At 40.3% G+C, this 12,638-nt stretch overlaps 1 protein-coding gene across 4 annotated transcripts in view; it reads left to right on the top strand.

Moving 5' to 3' along the window:
* Nucleotides 1–12,638, top strand: part of DYNC2H1 (dynein cytoplasmic 2 heavy chain 1) — a 256,629-nt gene that overhangs the window by 95,974 nt on the left and 148,017 nt on the right. For 3 of the 4 annotated variants that reach the window (XM_045077504.1, XM_045077505.1, XM_045077506.1), the window contains exons 60-63: nt 1,653–1,739; nt 4,494–4,620; nt 9,563–9,704; nt 10,289–10,398. In XM_045077504.1, coding sequence (XP_044933439.1) covers nt 1,653–1,739; nt 4,494–4,620; nt 9,563–9,704; nt 10,289–10,398 — 466 coding nt within the window. The remainder of the gene's footprint in view (nt 1–1,652; nt 1,740–4,493; nt 4,621–9,562; nt 9,705–10,288; nt 10,399–12,638) is intronic. The other variant, XM_045077507.1, reaches the window with a different exon arrangement.

Below are 12,638 nucleotides of genomic sequence, written 5' to 3' on the forward strand. Positions count from 1 at the left end.
TGTATATATATGTGTGTGTGTGTTTTATATATATGTGGGTATGTGTGTGTACACATACATACATACACACACACACATATATATAATATATATATTATATATTATATTATATATATATGGGTTAATTTGTCACATATTTTTGTGTAATGGATAATGTCAGGTTTTACCCTGATTTAGAGTAAGTATTTTTCACAGCTGAGACATACTGTATCTTAGGGGTATGTTTCCTTTCTTGCACATCTTTTTGTTTTTTTTAATTTCCTCCTTGTTAAAGTTAACTATGATTTGTATGGACATACCACATATTTACCCACAGCCTTAAAACAGAAGCTCACCCACATTCAGAACCTCTGTGTGGTATGTGTTCTTCCTTTCTGTTCTCCCCCGGAGCCTCCTGTCCTGCTCTGTGTGGGCCGTCCCCCCAGGCCTGCGACTCACAGCTGCTGTCTTGACACTTCTCTTCACCAAGGTTCCCTTCCTCTCGTTTCTGATTGTGTTCTTTTGTTTCGGGTCCTACTCTTTCTTAGGGTAGTCCTTCATTTTTCTGGAACACATCCTCCACAGTAGAAAGGGTATGTAGGTCGAAAAACGTTGTGACATCTTGCCCATCTGAAGTTACGGGTGTTGCTGCTGTGTCTGACCAGTGACTGGGCTGGGTGTATGACATTAGGCGAGCAGTAGTTTAATCTCACGGTTTCGAAGGCCTTATTCTATTACAGTAGTTCTCCAAGCGAGACCCCCAGAATGGCAGCATCAGCGTCCCCTGGGAAGTTGGGAAGATCGCCCCCTTTGAGCTCTGTCCACATTGAGTCAGAGGCACTGGGGGTGCTGGGTGCGAGGCCTTGCACTCTGTTCTGAGAAGTCCTTTAGGTGGCTGTGCGAAGCGCATGCGCAGCACTGGGGGCGGGTCGTTTCCGTCTCAGCAGTGTGGCATTTTTGCAGGGAGGGGGTGAGCCTAGTCATCTTCTCTGGAAGAGTCTTCCTACTCTCTGCCCGGGGTGTGGGGCAGGGGGTGAGGGTTCTAAGCCCGACTGTCAGGGATGAGTTAAGAGGATGGTCCCTTCTCATGTGGGAGGGGGTCTGGGGTTGACGGGTTGATGATACCAGCTATTGGAAGACTCTCTGTGTTCAGCTCTGTCACCCTCAGAGGCTCTGCTGTCCCTGTTCCCCAGCATTTGGCATTCTTCTTTGGCTTTTCTTCCTGCAGCCCCTGAACTTTTGGTTTTTGCATTCCATTATGTCACTTAACCATCTTTCAAAAAAAATTTTTTTTAAGATTTTATTTATTTGACAGAGATCACAGGTAGGCAGAGAGGCAGGCAGAGAAAGAAATGAAAGGAAGCGTGTTCCCTGCTGAGCAGAGAGAGCCCAACGCGGGGCTCGATCCCAGGACCCTGGGATCATGACCTGAGCTGAAGGCAGAGGCTTAACCCACTGAGCCACCCAGGCGCCCCCACTTTTCAAAATTTTATTAAAGCTACTCCATTGAGGTCCTTTTCTCTTTCATTCTCTTTATCTTTGCACATGAATACCTTTTTTTTTTTTTTCCGCTCCCTTGGTTTCATTTTGGTAGGGCTTTGGAAGGGATAGAAGAGGCTGTTTCTGCTGTTATTGATATATAAAATAGAGTAACTTATATAATTATATCTTAGAAATTTGAAGAAAACTGAAGACAGAAAAAGGAAACTAGAGGAGCTTCTAAATTCTGTTGGCCAGAAAGTATCAGATCTCAAAGAGAAGTAAGTTAAGTTTAAAATGTATTTTGAAAAAAGAATGCATTTTGGATATTTGAAAACATACCTCAACTAATGTTTTAGTTTTGAAAATCTTATAATCATTATTTTCACTTCCTTTAGTGATTTATCACTTTCAAGTCGGGAAGCACTTGAAATAATACTGAAGGTTTTCCTTTTTTCAGCAGTGACTTGGAATAGGAACAAGTGTATTTGCAGTCGGGGAGCTGTCCCTGTGTCTGCTCCTGAGCACTGGGGCCCCGGGCGGAGGGCTGGGATGCAGGGGGTCACGGGCACAGTACTTAACGCTGGCGTCCGCATTGCCGTGCTCTCCAGACTGCCTCCCGTGACCTGCAACCTGCCTGATGCGCAGGGTCTCGTAAGAGACTGTTCTGTCCTTTTAGCTTTGTTCTTCTGAGTGTTTAAAAACATGTTCCCTCATGCAAGATTGCACTTAAAAATTGGGAAGTGGGAGAAGATGTGATTAAATACGATGTTATGTTATCATTGCTTTTAGTTTTGTAAGACTCAAACTTTTCTAAATACAAACCTTTTTTTAAGTGATGTGTTCCATTTTCCTTCCTTTTTTATGGAAGAAATATAGATTACTGTACCAAGAAAGAGACCCATCAGACTGAAAACTATTATTTATTTTCTCCACACAGGAAATAATCATCTTGTTTATGCTTATATATATTTACTTGAAGAGAAAAGAAAAACCAGAAAAGAAATCTTAGACCCATACATCCAGTGTTTTCAGTATTTCTGAATTTTTTTGATGTTATAGATAAGGAAAGAAACTTCATCATTTTTTTCTGGGTGTAATTGGAGAAGCACGAGAAACGTACTTTTTCCTTGCAGTGTCATATGCTGAGAGCCTGTGCTTACTCTTCAGCCAGGTGTCCAGTATTTACTGGGTCATTTGTAGGTGGCAGCCGTGTGTTGGCTGTTGTCCTGGACACTTTACGTATGTGTCATCGTTAGTAACTCACATAAACCTGAGGAGGGGATATGCTTTCATTCTGCACGTGGGGAAGGTGTGTGCGCCTGGCTTGGACAGTCAGTCACCGACAAAGCTGGCAGTGGATCATAGACTATCTCACTCCCTAAAGTCCCTGTTGTTAATCACGGCACCATCCTGTCAGTATTGTGGGAGGATGATTTAAAAAAAAACCTTCAGAATTTGAATTTTAAGTAAAATGGAATGGCATTTTCCAGGTTAGAGTCACTATTAAGAATAAGTCAATGCTAGTTAATAGCCGTTTACTTGATCCTTAATTAAGGTTTAACCGACCCTAGGTTGTGAGTGACAATCTTACATTCTTGTATAGGACCGAAGAAAGAAATAGTTGAAAAATAAGTGTGTTCTATCAATTTTATAATTCTAACTTGACAGAATTGAGACATTTGTCATTTTAGTGCAACTTATACAGAAACATGCAAGTTAGCTTAACTCAGCGAGTGCCTACGGCAGAACCTTGTGCACAGCCTGAGCTGCTGAGCTGGGTACGTGTGGTCTCTGCTTCCCGGCCTTGAGCAGAGCCATGCGTGGAGCCTGATGAGGGGCCGGGAGGCTCTCTAGCCCACACTCTCCAGTACGGTAGCCACTAGCCCTTGAAGTGCGGGCAGTAGGACGGAAGAGTAATTGAATTTCATATATTGTTTACTCTTAATTTAGATTTAAGTAGCCACATAGGGCTGGCGGCCACCATACTGGAAAGCCAAGTCTGGCTCCTTTGTATAGTGAAGAAGGTGCTGGGCACTCGGAGAGGCCACAAGGTGCGCACTGCAAGTCCATGGAGCGTGGCGTCTGATGCGCCCATCTGTGCACTACACACCCCTGCTGCTTCCGGGGGGCACCCGTGACGCCACCTGTTCAGACAGGCCTGTTCTGAGGATTACATGATCTGCTTTTTCGTTGCTGCTTATTGTTTTGTTTCTCATGCCTCGCACAATCCTGGGCATTTTCTAAGTACTTACGTATTTGTTGAAGGACTAGGTAGTCAGCTGGAATGTTACTGTTTCGTTTCATAAAACAACAACCTTGTACAAGCATTTTTTTTTTTAAGATTTTATTTATTTATTTGACAGAGAGAGATCACAAGTAGGCAGAGAGGAAGGCAGAGAGAGAGGAGGAAGCAGGCTCCCTGCTGAGCAGAGAGCCTGATGCGGGACTCGATCCCAGGACCCTGAGATCATGACCTGAGCCGAAGGCAGCAGCCAAACCACTGAGCCACCCAGGCGCCCTTGTACAAGCATTTTTTAAGGAAAATAATTAGAAAGGGCAGTTATAAACCTGGGCAAATGGGCACATTGGGAAAATATATATGTATTGGGTTGGATATTTGAAATGATTTTTAAACTTTTATTTATATTTTTTATAGGTAGATATTTGAAGGAGTTAGAATGCAGGCGAGGAAGGGGTAAGAAAGGGGCTAGAAGGGTTCCAGGCACGTGGCACATCCTGAAGAAGCAGGTAGAGGATAGCGTGTTTGTCCTTTCGAGGCTGACGTGAGGTTTGGACGATGGAAAACTGAAGCAGCCGATGGGGCCTGACTTCCCGGGCCCTGAACGTCACGTGAAGTTTGTGTGCAGATCCGCGCACTGGTGTGTCTGCTCTGTGGGCGATAATCTTGAACATGATTACTATCAGTATTACCGTTAACTACATTCTTAGACAAAAGCTCACTTTCCTAAGGATCATTCAGTCAAATCCCTCTCACGTCCCTTTGCCTTTAACTGATGCTACTGTTGTCACAGATTCCAGAGCAGGACGTCAGAAGCCGCCAAACTGGAAGCTGAAGTGAGCAGAGCGCAGGAGACAATCCAGGCCGCCCAAGTTCTCATCAGTCAGCTCGACAGAGAGCACAAGCGCTGGAACGCTCAGGTGTGCTGGGCGGGGGGGTGGTGGAGGGTGACAGAAAGAGAAGCTCCCTTTAAAACACACAAAACCCACAGTGTAATGTATTCAATAAGAAAAGGAAACAGGAGGACAGTAGCCGTGCACGTGGAGCTGGCTGAGGATCAGCGGTGTAGACGTTCGTGGCCATAACAGAAGCTTGTCATCAGGCAGAATGTTTCTGTGTGAGGGCATCTGAGGGTCGCCTGTTTTCTGGTCATTGTGTGTGTCACCGGCGGGATAGCAGGGACGAACATGACTTGAGGGGGAGGTGTGGCACTCTCTGGAAATCCTGTTGGATTTGCCTGTCTGGGACCACAAGCTGAGGATTGGACACTCTTGGCCACTTACTTCTACAAACACTCTGTTATTTTGATTTTATCCAAGTGCTGTCTCTTTTTTCTTTCTCTTTTTCTTTTCTTTTCTTTTTTTTTCCTGGTTGGTTGGTGGGTTTTTCTTGAATCCATTGGATCCCCCCCAACTGGACTGTCCTGCGTGCATCCAGGACGGCATGGTCCCCCTCTGGGTTCCTGTCCCTGCAGCCATCCTGGGGGCACTTCATTCAGTCTTAGCAACGTCCCCTCCACCAGGACGCCAACCAGAGCTGTGTTTCTAAACTGCTTAGCTCTGTGGTGTCTGTTTTTTGGGTCCAGGCTTCATTTTCCTTTTATATTTATTTATCTTGTTACTGAACTGTAGTTGACTTGCGTATTACATTAGTTTCAGGTACACAACATCGTGGTGTGGCACTTGCGTGCATTATAACCTGCTCAGCACAGTAGGTCTCGGTGCCGCCTCTCATTTCCACCTGCAACCATACGGCATTATTAGAACATTACCGACTGTGTTCCCGGCACTGGACGTCACATCCCGTGACGACCTTATGTTATAGCTGGAAGTCTGTCCCTCTTAATCCTCTCCACCTGCTTCTCCCACCCTCCGCTCCTACCCCTCGCATCTGGCACTCCTCAGTTTGTTCTCCGTAGTCACGAGTCTGTTTCTGTTTTTGGTTTGTGTGTTTGTCTTTTAGAGTCCACAGGTAAGTGGAATCATGTGGAATTTGTTTTCCTCTGCCTGATTTGTTTCATTTAGCAGAATATCCTCTAGGGTTCAAAGATTTCATTCTTTGTTATGGCTGAGTAATAACTCCATTGTGTGTGTGTGTGTGTGTGTTTTTTCTTTATCCATTCTTTTTCTTTTTATATTATGTTTTTTTATTTTAATTCCAGTGTAGTTAACGTACGGTGTTACGCTGGTTTTGGGATGCACTATAGTGACTGAGCAGTTCTGTACATCGTCAGTCAGTGCTCCTCATGGTGGCTGTGCTCTTCACTTGCCCCCGCCCCCTGCCCACCCCACCTCTGATAAGCTTTCTGTTAAATGAGCACCCTCAGCTCAAGTTACTGTTTTTTTTTTCAACAAGAACATTTTTTACTTAAAGCATACTTCAGAATACACAGTTCTAAAAGATCTGTAAAAAAATTCCATCCAAAAAATAGAATACACATTTTTCTTTTTAAGATTTTTATTTATTTATTTGACAGAGATCACGGGTAGGCAGAGAGGCAGGCAGAGAGAGAGGAGGAAGCAGGCTCCCCGCTGAACAGAGAGCCCGATGTGGGGCTCGATCCCAGGACCCTGGGATCATGACCTGAGCCAAAGGCAGAGGTCTTAACCCACTGAGCCACCCAGGTGCCCCTAGAATACACATTTTAAGTATACACAGACAAATCCCTTGATTAAAATCACATAAAAAGAGACATAACAAATATTACAAATTTAAGAAGACTGAAATTATGCCAAGTATGTCTTCCAACCACAATGAGACAAAAATAAAGATCAACAATAAAAAAGAGTCGGAAAATCTACAATGTAAATATTAAATATTTAATATATAAATATTAAACAACATACTATTGTATAAGTAGTAGGCCAAATAAGAAATCAAAGAGCAAATCAAAGTATGTCTCAAAGCAAAAAAAAAAAAAAAAAGAAAAAACAATATTCTAAAACCTGTGGGATACAGCAAAACTAGATGTTAGAATGAAACTTATGCTATCAATGGTTGATGAAGAAAAAAAAAAAAACAACCTGATGCCCAAGGAACTAGGAAAAGAAGAAACTTAGCTGAAATGAGTAGACAAAAGAAAGAAAAAAAAATTAGAAATAGTGACCAAAATAAACAGTAATAAAACATTGAAAATAATGACCAGTTTTTCCAAAAAAGTAAACAAAAATGGCAGTGTTTTACCTACATTAACTAAGAAAAAGAAGACTGTAAGTCAAAATGAGAAATGTAAGAGAAAAATAGTACAAAAATAGTATGTAATGTGGTAACAAATTACTATAAACAATACTTGTATACTAACAAGTCAGGTAACTTAGAAAATGGGCAGGTTATCCGTGATTGAATCATGAATTGTGAATTCAAGAAATAGGAAACCTTAGACCAACAAGAATGAAAGATGAATTAGGATCTGGGAATTTCCTAGCACAGAAAATACAAGACCACGTGCTTTCCTTGCTAAATTCTGCCAGACATAAAAAACATCAATCTGTATCAAAATCTTACAAATCATGGCAGAGTAGGAACACGTTCAGAGTCATTCCATGAGGCTGGTATCACCCTGAGACCAACGCAGGACAGAAACACAAGAACAAAAAAGTCTAGTTTCTCTGATGTAAGTATTGCCCGTCTGACTTTCTTTTGACGTCCATTAGCAATACACATGGTTCCCCATCCCTCACTTTGCATCTGCTGGTGTCTTTAGGTCTGAAATGAGTCCCTTGTAGGCAGCATATTGATGGGTCTCTCTCTCTCTCTCTCTTTTTATGCATCCTGACAACCTGTGTCTTTGGTTAGAGTGTTTAGTACATTTACATTTGAAATAATTACTGGCACGTAGTTTCCTGCAACGTTACTGAATTCATTGATCAGATCTCATAATTTTTTGGTGGAGTCTTTAGGGTTTTCTATGTATACTATCATGTTTTCTGCAAATAGTGATAGTTTTACTTCTTCCCTAGCATTTTGGATGCATTTTGTACTTTTTTTTCTTGTCTGATTGGCTAGGACATCTAGTATTATGATGAATGAAAGTGGTGAAAGTGGACATCCTTGTCTTCTTCCTGATCCTAGATGGAAAGTTTTCATCACCATTGTGTATGATGTTAGCTGTGTGTTTTCATATATGACTTTAATTACGTTCGGGTATGTTCTGTCTAAACCCACTCTGCTGAGTGTGTTTATTATGAAAACATATTGTATTTTGTCAAAATTTTTTTTCTATATCTCTTGAGATGATCATATAGCTTTTATCCTTCTTGCTAATGTGGTGTAGTACGTTGTTGGATTTTCAAATATTGAAGCACTTGTGCATTCCTGAGGTAAATCCCATTTGATTGTAGGATGTTTTAAAATGTACTGTGGAATTTGATTTGCTAATATTTTGTTGAAAGCTTTTACATCTTCATTCATCAAAAACATTGGCTTGTGGTTTTCTTTCCTCTCTCTCTCTCTCTTTCTTTCTTTCTTTTTGTAGTGTTTTTTGTGGTTTTGGTATCAGGTAATGCTGGCCTCATGGAGTGAATTTAGATATTTTCCTTCCTCTTCTATTTTTTCGGAATACTTTGAGATGAACACGTATTTTTGTTTATTTTTTACTATTTTAAAATGTTTTGAGTACTGTTGTCCCACCATGTTGTATTAGTTTCAGGTGTACAACGTAGTGATTGAACAGTCTATACATTACACTGCGCTCACAGCAAGTGCAGCTGCCGTCTGTCACCAGACAACATGATTGCGTTGTCGTTGACTGTTCCGTATGCTGTGCTGTTTATTCCCACAACTTACTCATTCCATAACTGGAACCTGTGTCTCCTGCCTTCACCCATTCTGTTCATCCCCTAAACTAACACTTTGTTTTTTGTATTAATGGATCTGGTTCTGCTTTTTGCTTGTTTACTCATTCATTTTGTTTTTTAGATGCTTGATAGACGTGAAATTGTATGCTATTTGTCTTTCTGTTATGACTTATTTTACTTAGTGTATTATAGAAAGAATAGATAATAACTCTTCTTTAAATACGTGGTAGGATTTACCTGTGAAGCCGTACAGTCCTGGACTTGTGATTATTGGGAGTTTTTTGATTGCTGATTGGGTGTCACTGCTAGTCATCGGGTCTGATTTCCTTATTTGCTTGTCATATCCATTTGCAAATATCCCTCGTATTTGTCTTCTGTCTTTCAGGCCGTTTCTTTTATTTATTTTTTTACCTGAATTCTCCTAACTTGTCTCCCTTCTACCCGGCCCTTAAACTGGTGCATTCCCCATCTGTGTACTGACCGTCTTCCTAACCCCGGTCTCATCACAGCGGTCTCCGCCCTGTTGAAATACTCGTGTGGATCATTCCTACCGCAGCTCACAACAGAATCTCCTTTGTGTGCTTCCTGTACCCGTAACGTCTGCCTCTCCCTTTTCGTGTCTTCCGTGTGGCTCCTCTTTCTGCCCTTCCATAGCCACACTATACTTTTAGCTAACGAGTTTCTCTGCTTTCTTAGTTTTGTTTTGTGCCTTTGCTCGTACGGTCTGCGCTTAATAGTGTCTTACCCAGTGACGCTAATTCACAGTATTTAACTGTCGTTGGGATGAAAGTTCTGCTTCACTAGGAATGTTCAATGACAAAATATGCTCATCTTTACAACTAACAGTGATATGTCATACATTTTTAAAATTCCAGTAGGGTCTGAGAGATCTCGTTGGTATTTTTACACTCCCCGGATGTGTTCAGGACAGGGGTTATTACGTTAAACCAGTGCATGATTTTGTCTTCTATGGTCAGGACTCTGATTTATGAGGCTGTCATGTTTTTCACATGTCAGAACATCTCTGTACCCTACTCCCCGACCTGCTTTCTCATGTCTTGTCCAGGTTGTAGAGATAACAGAGGAATTAGCTACTCTTCCTAAGAGAGCTCAGCTTGCGGCTGCATTTATCACGTATCTTTCTGCTGCTCCTGAAGGTCTGAGGAAAACCTGCTTAGAAGAATGGACCAAGTCAGCTTGTCTTGAAAGTTTGTATTGAGTCATTCATGTTGTGAAATTTCAATATCCTAAAAATGCATCTTTTAATTTTTGCCATTTAACTTTTTCTAAATGAGAAAAACTTTCTGTTAGCTAAAAGAAACCAAATCTATTTTTAGATTTGCTCCATTGTGTAATTGTTCTCTGAATTGTTTTGTTGCAATGATTCTTCTATTCCTAAAATCACTCTATGAGACCATGGAGTATTTTTGATAATGGATGAATGCAGTTAAATATTTTAATATATTGATTTTTACAGTAATTTTATATGATAAAATTAGATGTAGGAACTCCAAAATTCCTTGTGAATTTTGTGGTTTCCTCAAATTATTATAGTTGTGAAATATATATTAAATATATAAAAAATATAATTTCACTGAGTTCCATTCCTTTGCACTTTTTGTCTTAAACTTCTATCCCCCTTAACTTCTTATGCTGAAGGGGGAAGAATGGATTGAATATTAAAGGATGGCCATGGGATTTTTGTTTGAGTATATTTTAAATAGGTTTGTTCCCTTCCCCTTGTCAAGTACATGATCACTGTAGTGAAATATTAATATCTTAAACTTTTCAGAATTTGATCTAAGGAGATTTCTTTGTACTGAAAGTGAGCAGTTAATTTGGAAAAGTGAAGGCCTACCATCAGATGACCTTTCCATAGAAAATGCTCTTGTTATCTTACAGGTAATTAATCAGTTTTCATTTCTCATTGGAAGTGTTCCTGTGGAAACTTGCCTCAGGCAGCACCTTTTTCAGGTTCTTAGGCTTTCACAGTTATTCTTTTCATTATGTGAAAGTGAAGTTATTTTGGGAATGAAAATCCATTTATGATTTGGCTGGTGAATCTGCAATTTTCATTATAATTTACTTTTTACCTGAATAAAAGTGTAAACTAAAGTGACATTATTTTCATGACAAAAAATTCTAAATTGAACTCCCTAATAGTAATGGAAATATTTTAGTGGTACCTGATTCACCTTGTTGTATAGTTCCTGCATCTGCAGTATATGATTTTACCATTTTATTTTACTGTGTTTTACAAAACAAAGTTCTACAAAGTGAAGTGAGGTAAGTTTGGAGTTGTAGGTTAGGGATAACGATATGCATTTTTTGAAAATTGTTCTTTCCCATAATGTGTATTTCTCTCAAATCATTGTTTAAATGTGAAACTCTTACAGCCTTCTTAGCACGATTAATGGGAAAATCAAATTGCATCTCTGGTATACAAATTGGTAGTTCTTCTAGTGAAGAAAGATTTTTACCATTAGCTTGGTGCCCCTTTGTGTGACGTAACAGATTGTGGGAGGATGGCTGTCCCTGTGCCGACAGGTGCTCCCCTGTTGCTTCTGTCTCAGTGTGCTTTACTCCGTACACCAGTTTCTTCTTTGCTCCCTGCAGCCCCTCCTCTCTGCCCACACACTGTCTCAGTCATAGCTCCCATGAAGTGTGAACATTGAATGCTCCTTTTTAGGTCACACCAGCCACAGTCTTACGGCATTTGTACTGTGGGCCCCGCGCTCCTGGATGAAGCAAGGTCCTCTGATTGGGCTGTCGGCCAGCTGGCATGCTTTGGCTCCTTGCACTGCTGCCTTCCCAGCAGAGCAGTTGCTGACCAAAGAGCCAACGGTCTTGACTTCTTAAAGCATTGATTTTTTTCCTCTTTTAAAACATTTTCCATCATTGTTTTTCACAGTAGAATCACGAATCTGGAACTCTATGTAGATAAATAAATTCATTACATTATATAAAAAAGTGTGTATACTTTTTAAAAATTTCAACTTATTTAAATTCAAATTAGTTAACATATATGGTAAAATTGGTTCAGGAGTAGAATTTAGTGATTCATCACTTACGTATAACACCCAGTGCTCCTCACAACAATTGCCCTCCTTAACAACCATCCCTCATTTAGCTCATCCCCAGCCCACCTCCCTCTCTCAACCCTCCGTTTGTTCTGTATCGTTGAATCTCAGCTGCCTTCTTTCCTAAATTCTGCATGTGAGTGAGAGTACGTAGTATTTGTCTTTCTCTGACTTGTTTGATTTAGCATAAACACTCCAGCTCCAGCCATGTCTCTGCAAATGGCAAGAGTTCATTCTTTCTGATGGCCGACTAGTGTTCCAGTGTGTGTGTGTGTGTGTGTGTGTGTGTGTGTACATATACATGTATGTATACATATACATATACACATGCAGATACACCTGCACATACATACATATACACATGTACATACAGTTACACATACATATATATAGCACCGCTGCTTTATCCATTCATCAATCAGTGGACATTTGGGCTCTCTCCATAGTTGGTGCTTTTTATCTGGTTATTCCTTGCCCAAAGTTTCATACTCACCTCATCTTCTTTTTTTAGCAATCTAAGTAAACAATCACTTGCAGATTTAAAAAACACAAGAGTTTAAATATTATTCTTTTTTTATTCCATAAGAAATCAGGGGGGTGAGGCTTTAGAAAAAAAAAAATTATCACAGTATTTTTTTTCCTGACGATACTAATTGAAAATGTTTACTTTTGTGTTTTGAATGATCTTTCATGATGAATATAGGACAGATTGTTTTTGGAATTAATTTTAATAATAAGCTTAGATTTACTTTGTATTTAATATTGCCATATTTATTGTAGATATTTATATGCATCTATATGACAAAAACCATATGAAAAAGTGTATTAGGGTAATTAGTTATTTTGGGGGGGATGCATTTGCACTCTAGTCAGCCTCAGTCTCAGGTCTCAAGTAGTCTGCACGTAGAGTAAGCTCTTGTGGGTGAGGCCATGATTGGATAGCCCGCATCTATAAGACCTGCTCAAGTGGTGTATGTGGCATTAGATGTCTAAGTGGATACAGATTGGATTTCTGGGAAGTTTTCCCTGAATTAAACATGACTAGGCATGATGAGTCCAGTG

Source organism: Mustela putorius, unplaced genomic scaffold (genome assembly GCF_011764305.1).
Source record: "Mustela putorius furo isolate JIRA1106 unplaced genomic scaffold, ASM1176430v1.1 tig00000198_pilon_pilon_pilon, whole genome shotgun sequence".
In the NCBI taxonomy this organism is placed as follows: domain Eukaryota; kingdom Metazoa; phylum Chordata; class Mammalia; order Carnivora; family Mustelidae; genus Mustela; species Mustela putorius.